Source organism: Aphelocoma coerulescens, chromosome 17, assembly GCF_041296385.1.
Source record: "Aphelocoma coerulescens isolate FSJ_1873_10779 chromosome 17, UR_Acoe_1.0, whole genome shotgun sequence".
Taxonomy (NCBI): domain Eukaryota; kingdom Metazoa; phylum Chordata; class Aves; order Passeriformes; family Corvidae; genus Aphelocoma; species Aphelocoma coerulescens.
Window position 1 is genome coordinate 5187041 of NC_091030.1, and position 24444 is coordinate 5211484.

The following is a 24444-nucleotide window of genomic DNA, read 5'->3' on the forward strand; positions in this document are numbered from 1 at the left end:
GGGGTCAGAAACACACTTGCTAAATTGAAGTTAAAAATCTGGAATTACACTTACCATTATTGCACTCAATGGTTTTCCAGTTATATACTTAGCGAGTTTGGAGATTTATTTATAGAAAGCAGAAGATTTGTTCTGTTCCTCTCCTGGACTTGGACAAAGGCCAGCATATTTCATCCTCCAGGTGACAGCCATAAAGGTACAAGAGTAACTCTGGGAGGGGCAGTCACAGGGGCCGTGATGCAGTACCTCAGTGGCAGTGTGCAGTCCTGTCCTGAAGCATCCCAGGGGTCTTTAACTTAGTCCCTGGACTCTCTCTGTTCTGGGTTCCTCAGGGCTGCACAGAGCAGGCAGAACAGCCGTGGAACGCAGCTGCCACTGTGCCAGCAGCAGGGACTCCCCAAGGACAGCGTGCCCTGTCCTTGGGTTATTCTGTGCGTGTTCTCATCCTCCATGGACAAGGGATCGGGATCATTGTGATTGGAAGCCAGAAACCAGTCACAAGGCTGCTGCTGAGAACAGATAATTGGTTTTGCACTCCTGGCTCTGGATGTGACACAGAAACATCACATAGTCGGGGGACCTTCCCTGGCCACCTGCCCAGTGCTACCTGAAGTGTAAACCCATCCCTGCAGCTGCAGCAGGACACTTGCACAGCTACAGCTGCAAGTTTTAACCCCAGTGCTCCTACATAGTGGGGAAGAAAACATGGACTTCTCACTCCTTCAACAACCTTCAGTAACTTTGGTAATGGACTGTACTTCATCCCCTCAGCTCACACCTTACACAAACTGAAGAATTTCTGTACATACTTCCCATTGCAAAAACAATTTCCAGTTGCATGTGTCATTGACAGAGGAACAGTTTGGTTGGAACACTCCAGGCTGAACCAGTCCTTCTATGCAGGAAACACCAGCCAAAACAGCAACTTTAGTAACAAAGTTTGCATTTCCTGGTTCTTGCCACCTTGTGACTTGTTTTCCTCCCCTTAAAACTACTCCAAAACACGAGTGTTCCAGACTTGGCAGAGGGGTATGTGGTGGGGAGGATATACCTGTGAACATCCCCCTGAGAGTCCACTCTGATCTGGCCACAGCAAATATTCTGCACAGCTTCACATCAGCAGAGACTTACTTGGATGAATCATGGAATATACAGGCTCTTTCTGTCCCCTTGCTTGAGATCGTTCCCACAGCTTTTGAGGCAAAAAAGGATACTTATTAGTGATGTTTCTGTGCCACATCCAGAGCCAGGAGTGCAAAACCAATTATGTGTTCTCAGCAGCAGCCTTGTGACTGGTTTCTGGCTTCCCATCACAATGAAGACAGATTAATTTGATTCAAATTTGGAAGTAACAAGCAGACTGCAGCATGGGCCTAACTGGAGACCACAGGGGAAACTTACTGGCTAGGTCTTGGAAAGTAGAAATGGGCAGAAGGACATCAAGCCTGAGTGAAAAAGGGATAATAGATCTGCAGTCAGCAGAGCACTTCATCACTTCCAACTGCCCAGAGCAGCCAAATTTAGTCTGTGCAGTCACCCTCAGTCCTAACACTGACATTGAAATACTCGTGCTCCCAACATCATCCCCTGTCCAGGACAGTGCTCACTCCCACCGTGACTCTGCACTTAGAGCAGAGAAAGGTGATTCTGCACCTGCACATTCCTGGAGAAAACATTTAAATAACTATGTTATAGTTGTCTCAATATAGGTTTAGAATTTGTTCCCAGGTTCATGCAATGTTTTATAGGCTTTTAAAGTGAATTACTGACAGATGTGAAGACTGCTTTATTCAGAGTGGACAGTTCAACACAACTTTACGTTTTGTCATTTACTACAGAAATTACACAAAATCTCCAGATACCAGAGCAGGTAAGTACAAAAATGCAGAACACCCAGACTTCTCTGGATTTGTTGATAAAACAAAATAAAACCCGTAAACCACCACAATTCAGCCTTTTTCCCTCCCTACTTCTGAGGGTTATCCTTTCAAAGCAGCTATTAGATTGCACATTTGTATGTCCTCACTTCCTGTATCCATTCAGTAACCAAACAGCCCCTAGATACTGCAGGGAAGCAAAGGCTCCATGGAAGAGGCTCAACATCAACCTGAACTACAACCTTTCAAAAAAAAACAACAAAAAAAACCAAATCAGGATGACACCAACATGTAATGGCCCAGTGATAGTCACTTCTGCAGGGCACAGCAGTCTCCAGGTTCAGGACTAGTCACTGATCTCCAGGTCATACTCAGGATAGAGCTGTTTTGTAGTGACCCCTCGGATAACAGCTAGGAAATAAAGAAACAGCATTGCTTTCATTAAACAAAGGTCAGATGGGTCAGAAATGTGGTATTTTCCTCCCCTCATTATCCCATAGTGCATCCCATAGCCAAGAAACTCAAGGTTTTGCAGCTGTGCCTCCTGCTTGCCCACACAATTTTTTTTAAAGTGAAGAATCTGTAACACAAGCTTTGCCTACGTGGCAGCAGCTTCTTTCTGTGTCTGTATGAAAACACTTGACTAAAAAGGTCTTTAACAGCTTTCCCTTCCTTACCTAGCTTGCCCAGCAGCATCTGCCCAGCATCTTTGATTTCATTGTACTCGTGGAGCAGAGAGATGTGCTTGTCCAGTTCCTCCAGGCTGTAGCCCCTGTAAAATAACACCAGGAAGCTCACAAATGACACAGAGAGACTGGGGGCTCCTGCTGCTGCGGGAGATACCCAAGTCCAGCACATCGAAAGCAGAAACTGAATGCAGCAAGTGCAGTTGCTGCAAGCCATAAACATGAAAGCTCTAAATAAGCTCAAGAAAGCCAATTCACCCAAGTTCTCAGAATCAAGTAGAAACAAGAATAGGCTGTGGTGAATTCCACTGATATGTATCTCTAGTCTGTATATAGGTAAAAAAAAAAAAAAAGAAGAATTGTAGAATCATTTAGGATGGAAAAGACCTCCAAGATCAAGTCCAACCTTTGGCCAAGTATCACCATATTAACTAAACCAGAGCACTGAGTGCCATGTCCAGTCATCTCTTGAACACCTCCAGGGACCATGACTCAATCACTTCCCTGGCCAGCCAATTCCAATATTTAATCACCTTTTCAGTGAGGAAATTCCTCCTTATGTCCAATCTGAAGTTCCCCTGGCACAGCCTGAGGCCATTTCCTCTTGTCCTGTCACTAGAAGGTGACAGGTTTTATCCTTGAGGATAGGTGACAGATTTATTCTTGAGGATAAATCAAAAAGGGTTGTGGAACAGCCTCTGTTGTTCTACCATTTCCATTCTATGCACTACAGTTACCTTAGAAAATATCAGTCCTTCACAACAAATAACAAATGGCTAAAATTATCTGTTCCCAATTAACACATAATTACCTCAGGAACACCCAGGCTAAAGCTAAAATCCTCTTATGCAAGCTCCTAGTAAAACTTGTTTTGCTTTACCACATAAAGTGGAAAGAATTCCCTCTTGTCTCTAACAAGTACCATCACTTACAACAACACTGTAACCAACACTGCACCATGCCAATGGCATCAGAGAAGGTCAGCTCTCAACTCCAATTCCTGGATCACATTTTGTTTTAAAAACAAAAATAACTGAGGCATCACAGTGAACACTGAACTTGCCAAGGACGTACTCGGACAATAATTGTGCAATTTCCTGGTCTAGAGCAAGGTCTTTCCGTTTCAGCTCTTTGATTTCGTGCTGCAGGGCTTCTTCGCTGGCTCCATTAGGCTGGAAGGACCTTGGAGATGGGATCTGTAGAGCACAGAAAACATGTAGCAGGAACTCAGCTCTGGATAAGATGCTACAATGCTGGAGCACTAATGGGAAAATAGTGTGTGTGTCACTAGATAAAAGGAGAGAAAAGAAAAAAAATATCCCCAGGGCAGGGGAGGGGTTTCAAGTAAAATAAGGATCAGTGTACATAACGTTAGCCTGCTCCATATCACATCCTACGGCACTTTGGAGAATTACAGTGTGAAGTGAAAATAAATAATTAAAAATCACCATGTGCCTTTCAGGAGAAACTCCCAGCACGACACAGTGCAATCTGCAGTGCCGGCACTAACTCGGGGAACCGGCAACTTCACCCTCAAGGAAAAGCACTCCCCACCGGGCCGGGCTGAGGCACCGCGAACGCGTGAGCGGCTCCCGGGGGAGCCCCGCGCAGGACTCACCGGTGCCCGGAATCCGGCCGCGCCGCTCCGCCGGCCGCAGGCCGAGACCCTGGCAAAGCAGAGGGCGCCGCGTCAGGGGCCGGTACCGCCTCAGCGGGGACACGGCCCGGGAGGGGAAGGGCAGCGGGGAACCGGCTCCTACCTCTCGGACAGGGCCCGCAGCGGCGGGTGGCGGGGCGGGCTGCGGCCCGCGCTCGGCGGGACCCGCTCGGCCAGGGCTGAGGGCTCAGGGCTCTCGCCACACCGAAGGATTGCAATCCTCCCCCATAGTCCCGCCGCCGCGGAGCACGCCGGGAGTTGTAGTTCTGCCGCCGAGGGGTACGCCGGGAGTTGTAGTCCCCTGCCGGGCCCGACCGTGGCGGGCTGCCGGTGACATGAGTGCGGCAGGACACAATTGCCCCCAATGGCCGCAGCCGAGGTAGTTACATTCGGTGCCCCGGAGACACCTCAGCACCGCGGCTCAGCTGCGATGGGGGCTCAGGGGCTCTCGGGATCACTCACACAAAATCACTGAATCAATCAGGTTCGAAAAGACCTCTGAGATCACCGAGTCCAACCTGTGATCGAACACCACCGTGCCAACCAGACCACAGCACTGAGTGCCACGTCCAGTCTTTATCCTTAAGCACCTCCGCAATGCTATTTTCGCAAGGTGAGCCCTGCCGCGTCCCCGGCTGTCCCCGTGTCCCGCCGGGCCACCGCAGCTCCCTCCGGGCCCGGCCCTCCGAGTCCCGCACAGCGGCTCGGACAGCGCTGGAGCCCCGTCCCGCCGCGCTCGGGCCCGGCTGGCGCAGGGAGCCGTGTCCCTGGGAGAGCCGTGTCCCTGGGAGAGCCGTGTCTCAGCGCCGGGGCTGCCCGAGCCTCTGGCGCTGCCGCGCTTGGAAGGTCAAGGGATTTGGGATCACACCCAGTGACCCCGCCACCTGCGCTGCCCGCGCGATCAGAGGCAGCGCTCGCACACCACAGGGCACAACGCGAGGCGGGTGTGCGGGACGCGCCCCGCAAAGGCGAGGGAAGCTGGGCTGGCCCCTCCCGGCATTTGCTCTGAGCTGTCGGGTCACCACAGCAGCAGGACAGCGTCAGGTCTCACACGGGGGCCGGGGTGTCCCGGGGCGAAGGCGTCCCAGAGGGGCCGGGCTATCCCGCTGTGTCACCCCGGGGTGTCCCGGGGCGGAGCGGGGCCGGCCGGGGGCGGAGCCGCCCCCGCCCCCGCCGCTCCTGGCGGGCTGACGTGGCCCGGGCGCGGGGCAGACATGGCGGACGGCAGCAGGCAGAGCCGGTTGGCCGCGGCCAAGAAGAAGGTGAGGGGCCGGGGGTCCGGGCAGGACGGGATACGACATGACGGGGCTGGGCGCGGCTGCGTTCCGCGGGCCGGACCCCGGGCCGGGCCGAGCGCGGCCTCCCCCGAGGGGCGCGGGCTGGGCCGCCGCCGCCCCCACGCTCCGGGCCGGGCTGCGGCGGGGCCCCGGGAGCCCGCGGGTGTCCAGGGCTGCGGCCCGGCCTTCTCGGCTGGCTGGCGGGCGGGGCGAGGCCAGGCCTGGGTGGCTGCGGTGCTGTGAGGGTTGCCCCGGCTGGTGTGCGGGTGTCGTGTCTCTCCCCCCCCCCCTCCCGCCCCATTTTTTCCCCCTCCCCCCTTTTTTCCTGTTTTTTCCCCGTATTTTTTCTCTCGGGGCGGCCCGGCTGCCTGCGTCCTGGCGGGATGCGCTTCTGTGTCAAAGTCGACAGGAACGGGAAAGTGTCCTGGAGCAGTTCAGGCTTCCATTTTGAAATCCTGCCACTAATGGGATCCTCCTTCGTCCTTCTCCATTCCCTGCTGCCCCGCCGTGCCCTGCCCGGGGTGTGCGGGCCGGGGGTGCCCTTATTTGTATAACCAAGTGCCGGGACCGGCCGCTCTGGCGCTCGGGCGTGCAGCAATTGCACAGAAATGCCGGCAGACCTGGCGGGATTCGAGTTACATCTTATCAGACCGGCACTTCCTGGGCGAAGTGGATGCGATTTAAAAACGTTTGTAGGTTGTTTTCCCCTTAGTTTGCAGTTGTTGCAGTGTCTACTGTGGAGATTGCAACTGTCCTTCATAAAATCTTTCATGGAGTGGAACATATTACTAACAGGCAGTGCTTTTTCATTTTGCATGCAAGATTAATTGCCCTTTATTAATTTTGCCTTATTGCTCTTACTTGCAACTCTAAAAATCCCCTAAACCAGTGCTTTCAATCTCCTTGTAGTTGCACTATGGAGTATCAAATAATTTCCCAGGAACAGCATTGGCTGTAAACAAAAGTTGAATGCTTACAACTCTTGTCATAAACCCATCGCTTCAGTCTTAATGTAGCCTTCTCTGGGCTTGTTTTGATTCATGTTTTCCCCCCAAACGGATGAATTAATGGAAGAGCATTTCTCTTGTCCTTAAACATCTGTATTTTTACTCAGTGGAGTTAGGTTTTGAAGGATTTTTGGGGTTATAGTAGGCATATTCTTTTTGGACTTCAGATTCTTCTTCTCTTCACAGCTGAAGGAATATCAGCAGAAGAACAGCCCTGGAGCAACTGCAGGAACTAAGAAAAAACGCAAAACTAAAGAAGGCAGCAGACCTGCAACTCCCACCACTGATGACCAGCAGCCTCCAGAGAATGTGAGTGTCTCATTCTTTCTCCCAAATCATTTGTCACCTCCCTCTTCTTTGGTTTTCTGGACAATCTGACTGGAGCTGGGAAGTGGTTGTGCTGGGGTAAGAGCTGCATGGTGTAGGTGCTGTATGAAGTGTGCTACAGGAGTTGGCAGCTGCCTGTTTGGGAAGGTGCAGCTGGCGATGGAGCCTGTCTGATGGTGCCCTGGGTGTGCACAGACCTGCTGGGCTGAGGTGTGTGGTCCTCATGAGCTGGACAATGGACAAGGCTGGTTACTTGGCTGCCTTGGATTGACGTTTCCTCTCTGTCCTTCTCTGAGCTGTTTCTCTTTCCCCTTTTCTTTCGCCTCCTGTAGATTCAGAACATTCTGAAGGTGCTGGTGTCAGACCTTAACCGCTCCAATGGGGTAGCCATACCCTCATTGGACAAGAGGAAGGTGAGGCAGTGCTTGTGTCCTTTGCAGTGACTCGCTCTCCCTCCCGCATGCTTCGGGTTCTGTTCTCACTGAGCTCCATCTCTGGGATGGAGCCTTTTCCTCACACATCCATTGTCAGTTGCTTCAGTTTTGTTGCTGGTTTATTAACATGGAGCTCTTTGTTACCATTGCTCGTTAAGTGCTTGTTCCCTTCTGGTTTGCGTCAAAGTTAACACGTCAAAAAGTGAGCCTTGAGACAGCTGAGCTTGGAGGAAAACGGGAATTTGGGGTGAGGCAATAAACTCATTTAACAGCTGAGGGAAACTGCGCTAGAAAGAGGTAGTGTTTCCATATTTTGTATTTCTCCTGCTCTGAGTGTCATTGCTTTGTTTCCTGGAGCTTGGTTTCTGAAGGGCACGTTTCTGCTCATCTCCAGGCAAGCAGCTGCCCTGGCTGGTTATTCCAGCCGCTCCTTTTATGACAGGCAGTGAAGCTGGCACAGGTGATGTACAGTCTGGCAAGTACCAGGGGTTTAAATATGCTTAGGCAGGAAGTCAAATACTTCAAAGCCAGGCATGTCCAGGCTTTAGCGTCTTCACATTCCCAAGATCCTGAAGAGGAAAGGGCAGGAAGTATGCCAAGAAGCAAGAGAAAGGTGTTTAGGAGCACACATGAACAAACAGCCTTTTAAAAATATTTATTTTCAGACAGTCACTTTATTTAAAATAAGGCCCAAACTGTGATAGGAACTCTAAGTCAAATTTTGTAGCCCAGAATGTTCTTCCAGTTTTGTTGTACCGAAGCTCTGCTTTTCATTTTCACTTGCATCATTTTGGTAGCTTATTTCCCTACCATTGTTTCAATGTAGTTGTCATTAAGTAGCTCACTCTTATATTTACTGCATATCCATGTGTCTCCAGCAATAAATATAACTATAGTAATCACCTGGGGTACCTGACAGATGAAGTGAAACTGCAACGTGGAATGGAATTCCCTGTGAATTGCCTTTGTATCCTTTTTTCTTTTGTGTGATAATACATCTGACATGCAGAGTTCCACCAGCTGGACTGTGTTGTGTACGTTCTGTACCAGCAGAACTCGAGTGATGTGAAGACACACTGCCAGCTTTGGGGTGCTGGGTGTACCTGTCCAGCCTCACAAAACCTGTGTTGCGACTAAACTGTCACTGTTGTCCTGGGGACTGGTTTCAGTTAATACTTGTAAGCTCAGAGTAAGTTAAATATTGGAGAAAGAGACTTGTTTCACATTGGAGGGTGACATGAAGATAGGTGGTCCAGTGCTGTTGCTGAGGTGACATTAGCCTTGCAGTGAAGGCCTACATATGTCTACAGCTTAGTCGTGTTCTGCAAAGGGAGAATTTATTACTCCATTCTTGTTTCCCCATTTTTTTTTCTCTTTTCCTCAGAGATACAGTTTGATCTGATTGGCTATTACAGAATTTTTGGATTGTTGTGCCTGGGGTTTTAGGAATTATTTGAAAACTAATCTTTAACTGCAGTATATAATGAAAGAAAGATTTCTCATTCCGGTTGCTGTCTTGTAAAAATCCTGAGTCAGGAAAATGCTGTTCAGAAACTTGATGCTAATAGGGCAGAAAAGCTGATCATTGGCAGCTGAGCAGCTGCTGCCATTGGTGTTTCATGTGAAGCAGAGCCCTCCCTTCTCTCTCACTTCAGCCTTCTTGGCTCTGAAACACAGGAAAACCAGCTAAGTAGAAGCCTTTGTATGAAAGCAAGTGGATCCTAGTACATGCTAAGCTGAGCAGAATTACTGACTTTTTATTCTACATTATTAGAATTTCACAATGCATAATTTCTATATAAGTGTTTTGCTTCTAATGCTTTCTGTTTCCAACAAATTTGATTGTTCAAATAGTTTTGGGGTTTTTGAGAGTTTATTACAAAACTGTTCCCTATGAAGAAAGAAGGAAGGAGTTCTTGTGGTTAAGGCACATTACTGGTTTCTGCATCTTGGAAGTATTAGGTAGAAAGAATGTTCTATCAGAAGAAATTATCATTTTGAGATGCACTGGGGAATGAATTCCTCATTGTTCCTCTGATGTTTATACTGATGAGTGTGTGATTGATAAAAGTGAAGAGCCTTTAGCTGGAAGAAGTGAGGGAGTTTCTGACCTTCCTAATAAGCAGCTAACATATATTGCTCCTTCAGAGCATCAGTACCTGTCCTGCTAAAAAGAAATTGAGAAAACTCTGCTTCCCTTTGTAGTCTTCCAACTTACTGCCTTCATTAAATCTGCCTTCACTGTTGCTGTTTTAACCTTGCTGCTGGATTAGTGAGTGAAGTGCTGAGCAGGTAAACAGGGAATGCCAAGAGAGAGATTTCTTGTTTCCTATGAAGTACCAAGAAGGAAGTAACTGAAGTAAGAGGGAACTCTTCCAGGTGGAATTGCAGAGAGCTACAGTGTATTGGTAGGGCTGAATGCTGAAAGATTATCTCATCTGTTTTGTTGTGTTTTTAAATGATGACTTACCAGAGCTGGATGATGAAATCAATCAAATTGATATAAAACATGAGAGCACTGCTGGACCTTTGTGGCTCTAGTGCTGTACAAGGAGATGAAATAGTCCAGTGCAGTGTGGCTTCGTAGAGGGGGCTGTAGATGCCATCCATCCTCCCACAAAGGCTGGATGGGAACTTGCATTGCTGTCCAGAAATAGGTTTTTGGTGCTCCTCTTTTCTATTTAGATTCTTCTAGTCATGGGATCTATGGCTGCAGCAGGGCCACAGGGACCTGCACCCAGCCACCCTCCCTCTGGCCTGTTCATAAATGCCCTGTTTCTAAACTGGTGGATCATGGCATGCCACAAATTTCATCGAATTTTAGAACATTTGAGTCTGACTAACCCAATTTTCAAGTAGTCACTCCCCTGTTCTTTTCCATCTTCATTTGCATACAGTGATCTGTGTTTTCCCCAGCAACACCTTGAAGGTGGTGCTTTTCAAAGTGCAGTGACATTTGGTTTTGCCCTTACTTGATTTTTGGTGAATCTTTTGCAGTGAATGTCGTGTGTGAACTTAAGAGTTGGGGTGACATTATTGCCCCGTGTTAAAAAAGAGAGTCGGATTCTGGGACACTGGTCCTTTATGAAAGGACACACTCTGGGACAGTGGTTGATGCAGCCACCTCTTTGCTCTGGGGAGAACACAGGTTCCTTTCCACATGTTTCTTAATGACTGACTGTTCACATCTGTCTGGTTTTCACAGGCAGGTCACAAGGTGATGTGTTGGTGTGCGTGTTTGTTCATTGTGCATGAAGGCTGTAATCCTGTGCTGTGTTTTGTGACAGGCATACTTTGACAGTGATGTTGCCACTCGTAGTGCTGAACAGCTTGCTCCCGATGTCCCTGTGCTATCTAACAGCAACAGCCTCCCTAGTTGTGGTTCTGTTCTGCCTGCTCCTGAGAGCATGCAGCTGACACAGGTTTGTGACTTATCATCAATGCTACCATTGAATATTGGTTAGTGATGCCACATTAGTGTGGAGAAAGATGACCTTCATAAATATGACTAGTTCAGGTTTTCTCCTGTTAAAAATACTACATTCTCCACTCTCCATGCAGTCATCATCTGTCTGTGAGAGCATAGATGTGTCCCTGTGGCTTCTGAAGCTGTTTTTCTTCCCCTTCTCTCCTATTTCATTAGCAGAAAGTACCCTTAATAACACAGGTCTCCAGTCCAATCAATCTGTGTTTCCTTCCACTAATTAAAGATTCAGTTGAAGTTTTTTTCAGCAAAGTGTTGATTATCCTGATAAATAAAAACAGCAGGCATAAAGCCTGTTACACTTGAGTTTCTCTGTTCTAGGAAACCCAGAATCACACCACTCAGAAATTATGTGTAAGCCAGGGCTGAGTTGGTGGTTTTAAGTTCATCTTCCTTTGGGAAGCCAGTAATTACAGGAGCTGTTTAACTGGAACCCAGGTTTAATCAAGTCTTAGTGACACATAAGTGTGACTCCCATCTTTTACAGGCTTGTAAGTTTTTATGTTTTAATCCACAGATGCATGAAGCTGAGGATCATAAAAATGCTTTGGATGAGAACAGGTGAGTGTCTGTGTTGGCTTTGCATCAGGATCCAAACCAATTAAGGTTTTATTCCTGCCCCAATGCTGTGCTGATTTGGGCAGCTCTCTGGGAGAGGTTTTCATTGCCAGGTCTTTGTTCCCAGGTCTTTCTCGTCAACAGAGGGTCTCCGTCAGTTGTCTGAACAACTCAATGGCCTGGTTTCCCAGGTACTCCTTTTCATCCATTTGTCCCGTTAATTCTCTTGGTGTTTGATGTGGAACTTTAAGCAGACAGCTCAAGGAAACACTCTTCAATCTCAGAGACATCTGCAGCCATTCTAACCAATGTGATATTTAAACACTGAGGAGCAAAAAATCCTGGTTTAGGAATGTAAGATTTCAGCAGTAGGAAGAAAAGGAGAGTGGGATGAATGAATTGTACGTATTCATGGAAAGATGTACTCTTGATTTAGTGGAAAAGAATATAAAGTCAGTCTGAATAATTCACATCAGCTTGTCACAGGGGCAGCCGGCGTCTATCCTGAGCCAGAAAAGTGTTTTCTGTGCCTGTGTGTGGTCGTTTGAAGTGACAGGTGCTATAAGGAGTGTTACTGTTATAGTGGGTTCTTACCTAATAGTGATTTGTTGCCTTGGGGACTAAAACCGACTTACTTGATTTACTTCTAGTCTACATCGTATGTGAATGGAGAAAATGCTGTTTCTTCCACAAATATTAAGGAAATGGAAGTAAGTTGTTCTCAATCTGTCACATTTTTTATTTTTCTTCTTATTTGCTGCTGTTGAACACTTGTTTGGACTCTGTGCTTACAGCAGTGTTAGTGAGGCATAACTGAAGGCACAGGTCACATATATCACTGTGTAGTGTCACCTGGGGCTGTAATTGAGTAATTGTGATCACAACAGTCAGAAGCAGGTATTGGAGGTGTTCTCAGTTTGGGGACTGGGGATAATCTGGCTTCCATGCAACTGCAGTTCTTATTTCTGATTCACTCATGTCAAAATGAGGCCTCAGCAGAAATGGCTAAAATAGGTTGACATCCCAGCTGCTTTTGTTGAAACCATAGATTTTGTTTTGTTTGGAGAATCTGATTATATCAAACTGTGATGATGATTTATTTTTCTGTCCTTTTTAATTATTGCTTTTTTCCTTCCCTCCTCCTCTTCTGCTCCTTCCTTTTTCTCCTATATGCATGTGCCCGTCAGACACGTTACCAGGAGCTGGCAGTAGCCCTGGATTCCAGCAATCTAACTAACAAACAGCTCGTTACAAAGATAGAGGAATTGGTAAGAAACAATCCAACCAACCAGTTTGACGCTGTCTTTGCTGCTCCTCCATGCTCTCTGGGTGTCTGCAAGGTTACGGGTTCCCTCATAGTGCCACAAGGAAGGCTGCTTACACAGCACTTTGTATGGAACAAAATGGGCTGGATGGAAAACCTGTGAGAGGATCAAAGCCTAAGGCCACTTGTGAGTGTGGTGGCTCATCTGAGAAAGAAGAAACAGAGTTTTGTTGTTTCCATTTAAGTGTGCTCTGTTGATCTCCTCACACTGTCCCTGGATGATAAGCATCCTGATAAAACAGCTATTTCTGGTCCTGGTCTGAATCCTTGAAATACAGAATTCTGGTGCTGGCAGCAGTGTGAAAACCTGTTTCTGCAGGTGGTGATGCTGTTCTAAATATATCAGCAGAGTGGGAGCAATAGGTCCAAGAGAGCCTGGGGCTGTTTTCTGATCATATCCTCAGCTTCTCTTGGCAGAATGAATGAACTGCTTTATCCTGTGGCCTGCATGGATTCCTGCTGCTGCTTTTCAGCCTTCAGCCTTAACACTGCAAGAAATGCAGCTAAGTGGATCTGTTCCAGGCTGAAAAGAGCCTTTCTTGTGTGAAATACTTTCCCCCATTTTGTTCTCTCTAAAACTACACTTTTCCCGAAGTTCAGCATTTCCCAGTGTACCCCATGACCCCTCTTTTTGTTTCATTTTTGGTTTTGGGTTATTTTTGTTCTGTTTTGTTTAATTTTGTGTTTTAGTTGGGCTGCAGAGGTACAGTGCGTTGCCCACCCAGGATTCTCATTGTTTGCCAGCTTTTCTGTTTGTCTGGAACTCTGTAGGGCCTTCGCTGCATTTGTGCTCTTGCCTTTGCTTTTCCTGGTTATGTTGTGTGCTGGCATTGCTAAAATCAAAACTTCATCACCCTTCCATCTGCAGTTGTGTTTCAAAATATACTGAGGTAGTAATGGTAATAAAGAAACAGCTTGGCCAACATTCATCATTTGGGAAGGGGAAAGAATACTATTTATGTAGTTACTTAAGAGGCATCTGTGAGAAAACTGCCAGGGGGACAAGAGTAGCAAAGGACAAACAGGGTTTGGTGGCAGCCAGGGCAGCCTTTGTCCCCTTCACACCTACAGATGCACTTTTTGCAGTCACAGCTCTCCAGTACTTCACCCATAAGACTGAAATTGGCTGGGACAGAACTATCCCTTTTCTTGCATCTGGCTTCAGCTCTGTCTCATACCACCTTGGTGGGATCCTGCCAACGTACGTGCAGCACTGCATGACTTAGAGGCCCCGTTGTTAACGGGATAGAGGTCTAAGGGATCACTTAAAGGAAAGGACTTTTGGTTTGGGATTTAGGTATTTATTTTTTATTGAAAGCATTTTTGCTAACACACCAGTTTGACTATGATTAATTCCATAGATGTGGGATATTGCAAGTTTAAACTGAAGTTGCTGGATGCTCAGATAGGAACATAGAGGGGTTTCAGCAGAGGTACTGTGATAATGTACTGGACAATGAAAAACATATCACATGTAATAGTGAAGGGAGCCCCAAATCTCTTACTTTTAAGTCTTCTACAGAAATGGAAATTCTCTTTGCATTAACTGGGCATATATCCTACTTCATCAAAGTGAAAATGTGTTTCAGCAGTATGAGAATATTCTCTCTTAATATTGGTGCATCAATTTTCTTCCACAGAAACAGCAGAACCAAGAAGCAGTGAATCAGCTGGAGAAGGTAAAGTGTGTCCTATTTTTTGATAGATACAGAAATAGGTATCTGTTTCTCTGAGGAGTAGAAAACACAGTGGATTGTGGCACAAGCGTGCGTGACCTTGTCTTGTGTTAGCTTCAGTTTTAATTTGTAGCATAAAGTTGAATATTTTGACTTCATGAGTTGGGCCTGACAGGCAGCATTCTTATTTTGACCATGGCTAATATTTAAATGCTCAAGTTGGAGGAGTACAGTGGGGGCAGGAGGTTACAGTTTAGGTCCTTGCCAGGAGCTTCCATTCCAACACTGCCACGTGTGTGCTGCAATGATTGCACTTGCTATCACTGCTGGTCTGGGATGGAAAAATGATTAGGTAGTTCAAATAATGGAAGATTAAGCGTGTCTTTAAAAATACTGGTATCATTTAGATGCTAGAAATAGTACCAATGAATTCCTGCTTTTTTAGTTTGACATAAAACAAGGGTTAACTATCTGCATGTTCGTGCTGACTAAGCATTATTTCTTTCTACAGGAAAAGAAGGAGTTTGAACAGAAATTTTCTAAAGAGCAAGCAGCATTGAGGGAACAGTTACAGGTAAGGCAGAGCCTCCCTTACAGTAGTATCACCTGACTTCTGCTGTTCTGTGGATTACTGAGCACTCATAGTCCTTATCCTTGAAGCCAGAAGTCCATTCCTTTAGGAAAACTGCGAGTGTCAGCCAGACTGTACTTAACTGCAAGAGCTCTTTACTGAATTGTCCTTTTGTGACAACAGTGATGTTGCAGTGGCAAGCAAAGAAGTTTTGCACTGAGCTGATTTTCCTTTCCCAAAGGTTCATATCCAGACTATTGGAATTCTCGTGTCTGAGAAATCTGAGTTGCAGACAGCCCTTGGCCATACTCAGCAAGCTGCACGGCAGAAATCAGGTACGTGACTGTCTCTGCAGCTCAAGCTGGTGGTTGAACTGTGGGTGTCAAGTCACAGGCATGAACAGTTGCTGGCAGCCAGCTCACAGCACTCCCCGACTCCTCTGTGAGCAGCCTTTGGCACTGGCACTGCTGCTGTCATCATAGCTGCCCCCAAATGGGAGCATGTTGGTCTCACAGAAGTTGAGGTTGTTTTGTGCATCACTAAAGCCTTGTCACCTCTCTTGGGCCTGGTTACTACTCCAGACTGTTCCTTTCTGATGCTTTAAAAACTTTGTTCCCTTTTTCTAGCCCGCCTCCCACACAGCTTTCATGTTAATCTAGGTCTTACCTGAGCCTTTTATTCTGAACTAAATTTGAGCAATTTATTCTAATAGAAAAAAAAACCCACCCCAGACAACATAGTGTCTATTGTTCTGCAAAGGAAGTTTCATCATCTGCCTCTAAAGTGAGGCAGGTAGAGAGAGCTGTGCTGCCAGGGCTGTTAGTGAATGATCTGTAGAGCCAGGAGTGGAGCCAGCTCTGCTGATTTACAAAGCTCTGTGCTGTCTGAAGAGCTTGTTGACAAAGTAGAAAGTGCTGTTCAGCCAGTTCCAAAATGCTCTTTGTGGTCTAGCCTCAACTGACTGTGCTCTGACTTGTCCAGGAGAAGCTGAAAGCCTTGCTGCCCGTTTACATTCGTCTCGCCAGCGGGTCTCGGAGCTGGAGCGCACTTTGTCCTCCATCTCCATGCAGCAAAAGCAGTCAGAGAAGGTAAGAGTTGCCTCTGTTTATGCTTAACCAGCAGTTCTGCCTTTGGCTGTTTGCTTATTACTACACTGCTGCAAAGTCTGCAGTCCCTGCTTGGAGAAGAGGCAGAAATCAACCTTGTTAATTATCCTTGTAAAGCCCTATATTCCCCATGATCAAGGCAAACTTCATTCAAGTTTCTGTGACTAAAGGTCCAGTTGGTCTCTTCAGATCTGGCACCTCACTTCATTAGTCTGGCAGTTCCACACAAGAGAGAGACTTTGTCCCAGAAATCTCCATTAAACACAAACTTTAGAATTGACATTAAGCCAGAAGTTTGCAGAAATACTTGTACCATCACATTTGGAAAGACTGAGCAGACTTATTCCTGGCAAATTCAGGAGGTTCTAAGCAAACCTGTCCTGAGGTTTTTGCTAAAGTTATGACCTTTTCTGCTTTAGCTGATCTGTTAAAGATGAAATGAAGTATTTTTTTAATATCTTATTTGTTTGTTTGAAGTCTATAGATGATTCAGTAATTTCCTTTTTCTCCAGCATAATAAAGAGTTAGTGAAGGAGCGAGACAACCTGAAACTGGAACTGTACAAACGAAGGTAAGTCCCTTCTGCTCAGTACTGCAGAAGAGCCCCAAAACATTACAAGTGGCACAGACCACAGGTGCTGACTTGGGAGGCCAGATATTCCATTAAAAAAAAAAAGTAGTCACTAGATGTGATGTTTCTGTGATTCTTGCTGCCAGGAAGCACTGGTTTGTAGACTTATGACCTGAACATCAGCACTTTAATTTTTTGTTTGTTTTAGCAAAAGTAGTGAGGAAATAAAACAGCAGAATTCAGAGCTGTCAGAGAAGGTTCACTCTCTGGTGTCCCAGAACTCAGCTATGAAGCTGGATGTGGAAGATTTGCAGAAGAAGTTGGAAATGGCTGAACTGATGATTCAACAGGTGAGGGCAAATGACACAGATGACACTGCTACACTTCCTTCTGAGACAAGGGGGCAAGAGTTAACTCCTGGCTTTAAGGAAGGCTCAATCTCATCAAGACATCCTCCTAGAAAAAAGCTTTCAGTGAGGCCTCAGAGGAACAGAAAGTTTGTATTCCCTAGGGAGTTGGAGCTGTAAATTGACTGAAAAGCACACACTGAAAAGCAATGTTGCCTTAGTCTGCTAAAACTGTTATACAGTGAGACAGGGTGAAATGTGGAAATACAGTGACTGTTCTGGTTGTGTCTGTTCAGGATTTTGGTTACTCAGTTGTGCAGTCTCACTGAGTAACGAGCTGAGTAGGGGTGGTGTTTGTACCCACCAGTTGAAGTCAGCTGGGGAAAGAGTGCATGGAGCCAGCTGTTAGCAGGTCAGAGGGCAAGCTTGGTGTAACCGTGAGCCTGGGAGGGAAGAAAATGCTCTTTTTTTTATTCCTAGACTGTGTCTTAAGTTACCCTTGAAATTAAGCCAATTGCTGCTCTTCTGGGAAAAGTGCTGTGCCTCAGCTGAACCAGCCTTGCTGCTCAGTCCACTGACATACTTCAGACACTGGCTTTAAATTCCTGACATGCCTGACAACTTTTAGGGTCACAGGCTTTTATACCATCTGATCTGGCTGTATAGTGCAGACTCTGGAAATGCACAAAATTTCTGAGCCAAAGTTTGATTGAATCCTATTTTCTTAATTAAAAAAACAGTAAATGTAAAATTGGTAGGGAGGAGCTGCCCAGTTCAGCCTGTTTTACAGGACTAAAATCTCAGCTTTTTGGTTTTAATCCCCCTATTTTTTTTCCACACTGAACTTCACTATGAGTTGGAGCACTTTAAAGAACTACAGAAGGTTACAACATAGATCATGTGGCAGGTTACTCCCAGGGGAAAGGCAGTGCAGGAATTGAGTATTAACATTTTGCCTTAACTTTCTGATTTTTATTAACAGTTCTCAAGCCAGGGAGGGAGTCTGGATGCAAACCAGCAGCTGCAGATGGCTCTGGAGGAGAAGGCGAGCCTGGAAACCCAGGTAGCTCAGGTAAGAGGTTGTATGAAATACCCAAATCTTGATGTCCGTAAGGAAACTTGTGGGGCAGAAAAATGTAGTCTGAGCTTTGCACTAACACTGATTTCTTCAAGTTTTATCCCTTAAACCAAATTTATTTAGCCAATAGGATTTTGTTTGATTTTAATTTGAACAGCTCTCAGAGTCACTTCACCAGCTGCAAGCAGAAAGAGATCAGTATGTGGAGAAACTGAGAGAGGAGGGGAGCGTTTGGCAGCAGCGGGTGCAGCAGCTCTCTGAGCAGGTAACCCCGGGGGCAGCATCCCAGCTCTGGACAAACATGGGCAGCACGAAATGCCCCATGAACATTGCTGTAATTTTCACTTGTGTGGCCTTGCAGGTCCACACAATGGCAGAGGAGAAGGAGAAACACATGGCCAAAATTCAGGAGCTGGAAGACAATGTTACAGAGCTGTTGAGCACATCAGGTAGGGCTTCCAAGGTGGGGCTTCTCACTGCAGAGTGGAGCTGGATAACTGCTGCTGTGCAGATGCTTCTGCACAGGAGGCACAAGTAGGTCTGATGCTGGGAAGGCAGCTGGAGACCAGGTGACCCTAATAGCCCTCTTCTCCTGGGAAACAGCAAGTGAACTCTTGCAGTGAATGGACCAGCAGCCTGGTTATGTCTGTAGTATTGGCCTGACTGTACTGTCAGCCTCCCTGGCACAGGAGTTTGGGAAGGCAGGATGCTCCTGCTAGGGCTGTGAAGGAGTCAGCAGCAGACAGCAGGATGCTATACTTGGGTTTGGGGTAGGTTTGCTCTTTATTCCTCTCAGTGCTGTGCACTGAGGACTGGATACTGCAGCTGGTGATCTCTTCTGGGTCACAGAGCTGTATGGGCTGGGGTGTGCTTTGTGTACCCAGCAGGGATGTGTCTCACCCAGCCATTTTCTGTGCGACTGAGCCCCTTCTGGTTGCATTTCCTCAGCAGTGAAGCCCATGGATATCGAGCTTCCCTCACCCCCGGGGCCCACGGCAGCTGAGCTCAGTCTGCAGGAGGAGATCCAACGGCTGCAGCAGGAGAAGGAGGAGCTGCACGGGCAGTACCAGGCCCAGGTCCGTGACAACGAGCAGCTGAGCCACCTCAACCGGGAGCAGGAGGAGCGGCTGCTGGAGCTGGAAAAGACTGTGCAGCGCTACAACGAGGAGGCTGTGGACAGGCAGCAGATCCTGGAGGACATGCAGAGTGATAAGGCCACAATCAGTAGGGCACTGAGCCAGAACCGGGATCTGAAGGAGCAGCTGGCTGAGCTGCAGAATGGGTTTGTCAAACTGGTAGGTCTCTTCCATGCATCTTTTCTCACTGCTTCCCTCACTGGTGCAATCCTTTCGTAGCGCAGATGTTAAAAACTGGCAGCAGCATTATCCCTCTCTTATCCTCTGAGACTGTGGCTGCTCCATCCTCTGATTCCTAGTGCCATACCAGGAGGTTCCCTCCAGTTCCTTACTCCCTCAGGTGCTCTAGCAGATAAACCAATACCTTTGTCCAGAACTGTTTCCTTTTCCTTCTCATCCCCTGCCAGTCAGGCTGTTTCTGTCCCTGGGTATTCCTCCTGCCCTTTTACCTGAAGATATCCATTTCCTGTTCCCTATATTTGCCCGTGAGGAAGCTCTCAACAGTATTCTCTCCTGCTGCTGTCATTCTTACCTCTCCTGGAGCTCTTACTTACTCCTTACTTGGCTTACTCTTGCTTTGCCTCTTTCAATGTAACACCTTCCCCTCTGGGGCCCTAGCAGACTGACACATGGTCTAGCTGTTGATTTTTTTTTTTCTTTAGTCCTTTTTGAACTCCTTGTTTTTGAATGTCTGTGGCTCTCTTTGGGATATTCATACCACCCATCTGCTTTGGAGCTGACAGGCTGCATGATGTACCAGGCCTCTTGGCACTATCCCAGCACTGATTCCCTTGCCTCTTTCCTTGCTCTTCTCCCATCTTCTGAACCTTTCTGTAAGTTATTTACTGTCCTAAACAGTCAATTTATGGCCCTCAGTTACAGTTCAGAAAAACACAAGGGATGGCACCCTGTTGTACTGGGAACTAACATGGTTTGTTGAGAGCCTGTTTCATGGTGGCTGGGGCAGTTTCCTTACACAGTCGTGTTTGTCTTGCAGACAAATGAAAACATGGAGGTTACAAGTGCCCTACAGTCAGAGCAATATGTAAAGAAAGAGCTGGCCAAGAAGCTTGGGCAGCTGCAGGAGAACCTGGGGGAGCTCAAAGAGACGGTGAGCACCAGCAGTGGAATGGCAGGGCTGGATTGTGCAAATTGCTGGCAACTTCCCAGACACTGATGTAAGCATGGAAATGGATATTGTAAAGATCCAGCTGGGAGCCTTCCCGTATCATCTGCTGCCTGATGTGGGAGACCAGCATATGGGGGCAGATGGTGGGTGGCTGCCTGCCTGGTTGGTGGCTTTGGGGCAATGGTTGACAATTTGGATCATGTCACATGGATCAGCTTTTCAGGCAGAAAGGGTTTGATGTGGTGGTTTGATCTTGTTCTCTCAGCTGGAGCTGAAGACACAGGAGGCCCGTGGCCTGCAGGAGCAGCGGGACCAGTGCTACAGCCACCTGCAGCAGTACACTCTGGCCTTCCAGCAGCTCGCTGCTGAGAAGGATGAACTGCACAAGCAATTCCTGCTTCAGACACAGCTCATGGACCGCCTGCAGCATGAGGAGGTGCAGGGGAAGGTGACAGTGGAAATGCACCTGAAAGAGCTGCAGCAGACCAAGGTAACAGTAAAAAGGGACAAGATGGGAGGTAATCATTAAGCGAGAGATTTGGCCAGTCCCTTCCACCCTGGGTTGTTGTGTGATGCTGAGATTACACCCTGTGCCCTACAAGTGATACCTGTCTGGAGCTGAAGTACTGCTTGTGTGTTTGTGTGTGTGGTGCTACTGTCTGGAGTGAGTGTTTGCAGTCTGGCTTGTGCAGGTTTTTGTGATCCTCTGCTTCTCCCTTGCAGGAAAGTCTAGAAGCTGTAGCCAGAGAAAACAAAGAGCTGCAGGCCCAGATCAGTCAGCTAGCAGCAGAAATGGATGGCAGAATTTTGCACCAACTGGAGGGTGAGTGGCTGTATCAGGGAGGAGGCAGAGCTGGGTTCTCTGCAACACTGCCTCCTTGTTCACTGTCCTCCTTTTACAGAAGGTGATGAAGCAGTGACTGAAGAAATCCAAAAACCTTCACTTGTGATCCCAGAGAAGTTTGAAAGCCATGAAGAAATGGTGAGTCTTAATGGATAGAAAAGCCTTTGGTTTTAGTTCTAAGCAAATATCTAGAAAAAGAAATCAGCTTTATCAGCTGTTATCCTACCAGCTGAGTGCAGTCATGAGGGAAATGCAAAAGTTCCTTGTGCACAGCAGCAAGAAGCCAAGACTTCTGCAGCATCCTTGCAAAACAGGTTGGAAGTCTGGCAGTGGTTTCCTTATGATAACTCAGCTGGCAGAGCAGCTCTTTAATGGGGCTTTGATGATGATGTTCTCTTTAGCTTGGAAGGCAATTTGGAAATGGTGTCAAATATCTACAAGATTTTTCTGCAAGTACAGTCTCATTACTGCAGTCAAGCATCTCTCAAGGGACCCAGTTTTTAACCTGCACTGATTGGGAGTGAGAAGAGGGAGTAGCTGCTGCCTGGCTTAGTAACAGGGCAGTCACATAGTTCTTGGTTTCACACCCATAAATAAAATGGGGTAAACTGTTACTCTGTCCTGAGATGCACCATAGATCCTGCTGAACACAGGGGAAGCACTAATGTCCACACTCTGAAATTCTTCTTAGGTTACTTTCGTGACCTCTGCCATGTACCAAGTGGAGCAGGAGCGACAAGATCTGAGGAAGCAGCTGGCTGCTCAGAAGCAGCAGTGCAGAACCCTCCTGCAGCAAATCACAGCTCTTAGGCAGGAGCAGCAACATCACATCACATTGGATGGAGGTAAAATCTCGGCACAGTTTGGGGACAGTGTGACCATGAGGTGCTGGGCCAGCTGGCCATGGCTGCTCTGAGACAGACCTTTGGGTCTGTGAGTGTGTCCTGCCCCAGGAGAAACTGTAAATTGCACACCTCCCTTCCAGGCTCCATTATGGATACTGTTCCAGTGGAGGTTCATGAGGCTTTGAAAACTGCCATGGACAAGCTACAGGTAAGCAAAGCATCTCATGTCGTTTCAGCTCTACTACACTGTTCAGCCAGACTTGGATCCAGTGTCAGACACAACACAAACAGATTGTAGGGGAATAAGCAGCAGATGTTCCACAGTAAGAAGCTCCATCCTAAAAAGCTTGCTCACTGCTTGGTTGTAAAGGAGCAGGATTTGTTCCCCAGGCTCAGACCAGTGTCACAGGGGTGTTATCTTTAGCACAGGTGTTGTCTGTACATGAGCAGCCCAGGTGACCACCCCCACTTTGTGTGTTCAGTTGCGTTTCACAGAGCTGATGCGTGAGAAGGCTGATATGAAGGAGCGTCTGGAGGAGCTGGAGCACCGCTGCATCCAGCTGTCTGGAGAGACTGACACCATTGGTATGTTTAGGCAACACCAGCACAGGCTAGAGCTTGCTCAGTGCCTTATTTATGTGGGGAGCAGAAGGTCCCCAAACAGCTTTTGGAGCTGGAGCCCTCAAACTACCAAGCCCTTCATGTCTCCTACTGCTGCATATCTGGGCTAGGTCTCCACTCCAGGGCTGGATTTCCTGGGTCCTCATGCCTCGTACTTCACTATAGGGCTTGTACTCCAATCTTGCAGACACTCCTGAGGCTTCTCTTGTGTTCCAGGGGAGTACATTGCACTGTACCAGAGTCAAAGGGCTATCCTCAAACAGCGGCACCAGGAGAAGGAGGAGTATATCAGCAGGTTGGCTCAGGATAAGGAAGAGATGAAGGCAAGGAATCTTTTCTGTGGTACTATTCCAACCAGGGTGGGCCTGGGGAGCACTTTCAGAGTGCAAACCTTTGTGCGTTTGTTTGCTGATTTTGTGACAGGAATAGGGCTGCAAACTGCAGTGGCATGTTTGTGTGCATGTTTCATGGGCTTTCCTTTACTTTGGTGCAGATGAAACTACTGGAACTGCAGGACTTAGTGATGCGCCTGGTCAGGGAAAGAAATGAATGGTACAGCAAGTATGTAGCAGCTGCTCAGAACCCAGAGTTGTTGGCAAGCCAGACTGAAGGTGTGCTTCCAGCAGAGAGGCGCATGGAGCTGAATGCCACCGATGGAGCAGGTAAGCTGCAGCATAAGCTCTGTGCAGGGGGAGCAGCCCCGGGTCTCAGCCTTGTGTGTGCATGGGAGGAGTTACCTGCCTGCCTTGTCTGTGCTCCTTGCAGGGTTACGAGAGGTGAATCTGTCAGATGAAGCAGAACAAGAGGCTGCTGTTCTTCATCAATCCCGTTTCCCCCCTGTTGACAGTAAAGCTTCTCAGCCAAACCAAGAAGACCCCACAGCAAAGCAAATAATGCAGCTTCTCAGAGAAATCCAGAACCCTCAGGAGAGGCTGGGCTCCCTGCTGGAAAACCCGTGCATTCCCTTCTTCTACCGTGCTGATGAGAATGATGAGGTCAAAATCATGGTGGTTTAAGTGGTGCTAAATCTTACTGATAGCAGCTTTCTACGGGCCTGAAAGGACTTGATGGACTTGTATGTGCCCATACCTCTGCTCAGTGCCCCTGGTGAGAACAGATTCCTAAAGACATCAGTAAAGAGAGATTGTATCAGATGGAACTCAAGCATCAGACCTCATCTTCTCTTTCTCTTTTCTCTGTTACTTGGTGTGCTTGGAGTACAGGCAGACTCCTAACTCATCCTGGGAGGCAGCTGGTGCTGGCACATCACCTAGGCCAGGCCCAGACTGGGGGCAAAGGGAGTCTATGACTTTGGGCAAAATGACCTAATCCCTTGTCCCAGATTCTGCTGCCACAGCAGCTTCACACGGTTCTGGTCCATCACTCATGCCTGTCATCAGCTCAGTTCCTTCCAGGGCTCCCAAAGTAACTAACTGTTCTGGTAATGGACTCTTTGGACTCTCAACAGGTTGGGTTTGTTTTCATACTACGTATCCTAAACTCTCCCTCCCAGCTACAGCCCTGCCTCTTGCACCTGTATTTCAGAACAGGCCCCCAGCAAGCAGCTCCTGGGCAGCACAGCCCTGTCTGTTCTCATTGCCAGGGAAGGGACCGATGGGAGCCTTGAGGGGTCTTTTGGTTACTTGACAAAGCTTTATGTGATTCTTGGGAGTGGGATGGAAATGTAACTGCACTTTGAAGGATGATGTGTTTCACTTGTATGTGTCTGAAGGTTTTATTTATTTTAAGAAATGGGAGAAATAAGTAAAAGGAAACCACTTAATAAACATGCTTCGTTTTGAATTTCTGGACTTTAGGGGTTCTAGTTCTCCATCCCTGATCTTTCCTCTTCTCCCATTTTAGTAAGGAGTGCAGGAGATGAGTGGAAA

The 24444-nt window shown here is 47.4% G+C and overlaps 2 protein-coding genes across 6 annotated transcripts; one reads left to right on the forward strand and one right to left on the reverse strand.

Moving 5' to 3' along the window:
- Window positions 1-1762: 1762 nt before the first annotated feature.
- Window positions 1763-5436, reverse strand: SWI5 (SWI5 homologous recombination repair protein). Its single transcript, XM_069032161.1, has 6 exons — window positions 5413-5436; window positions 4324-4544; window positions 4182-4230; window positions 3638-3759; window positions 2555-2649; window positions 1763-2288 (listed from the first exon to the last, which is right to left on the reverse strand). The coding sequence occupies exons 1-6, from the start codon at window positions 5434-5436 to the stop codon at window positions 2224-2226; spliced, it is 576 nt and encodes a 191-aa protein (XP_068888262.1). The 3' UTR covers window positions 1763-2223.
- GOLGA2 (golgin A2) lies at window positions 5402-24358 on the forward strand. Of its 5 annotated transcripts, none has more exons than XM_069032132.1 (28): window positions 5402-5482; window positions 6691-6813; window positions 7164-7244; window positions 10553-10687; window positions 11267-11310; window positions 11435-11498; window positions 11958-12017; window positions 12495-12575; window positions 14272-14310; window positions 14819-14881; window positions 15120-15213; window positions 15860-15966; window positions 16497-16555; window positions 16764-16905; window positions 17885-17974; window positions 18138-18245; window positions 18342-18429; window positions 18929-19275; window positions 20114-20227; window positions 20511-20735; window positions 20969-21068; window positions 21148-21227; window positions 21781-21934; window positions 22075-22142; window positions 22417-22519; window positions 22772-22878; window positions 23049-23217; window positions 23321-24358. In XM_069032132.1, the coding sequence occupies exons 1-28, from the start codon at window positions 5435-5437 to the stop codon at window positions 23569-23571; spliced, it is 3144 nt and encodes a 1047-aa protein (XP_068888233.1). In that variant the 5' UTR covers window positions 5402-5434; the 3' UTR covers window positions 23572-24358. The 5 variants fall into 5 exon arrangements, with proteins under 5 accessions (XP_068888233.1, XP_068888234.1, XP_068888237.1 ...); XM_069032133.1 differs by having other exon boundaries at window positions 18932-19275; XM_069032136.1 differs by lacking the exon at window positions 12495-12575.
- Window positions 24359-24444: the final 86 nt, after the last annotated feature.

What these genes read in the sequence shown, in the direction of transcription:
- GOLGA2 (XM_069032132.1), top strand. Translation starts at nt 5,435, where the DNA reads ATGGCGGACGGCAGCAGGCAGAGCCGGTTGGCCGCGGCCAAGAAGAAG. An exon ending in AGAGCATGCAGCTGACACAG is followed by an intron (nt 10,688 to 11,266) that starts GTTTGTGACTTA and finishes TTTAATCCACAG; the next exon opens with ATGCATGAAGCTGAGGATCA. An exon ending in CAAATATTAAGGAAATGGAA is followed by an intron (nt 12,018 to 12,494) that starts GTAAGTTGTTCT and finishes TGTGCCCGTCAG; the next exon opens with ACACGTTACCAGGAGCTGGC.
- SWI5 (XM_069032161.1), bottom strand. Translation starts at nt 5,436, where the DNA reads ATGTCTGCCCCGCGCCCGGGCCAC. An exon ending in CTGCCCCGCGCCCGGGCCAC is followed by an intron (nt 4,545 to 5,412) that starts GTCAGCCCGCCA and finishes TGTCACCGGCAG; the next exon opens with CCCGCCACGGTCGGGCCCGG. An exon ending in CTGCGGGCCCTGTCCGAGAG is followed by an intron (nt 4,231 to 4,323) that starts GTAGGAGCCGGT and finishes CTGCTTTGCCAG; the next exon opens with GGTCTCGGCCTGCGGCCGGC.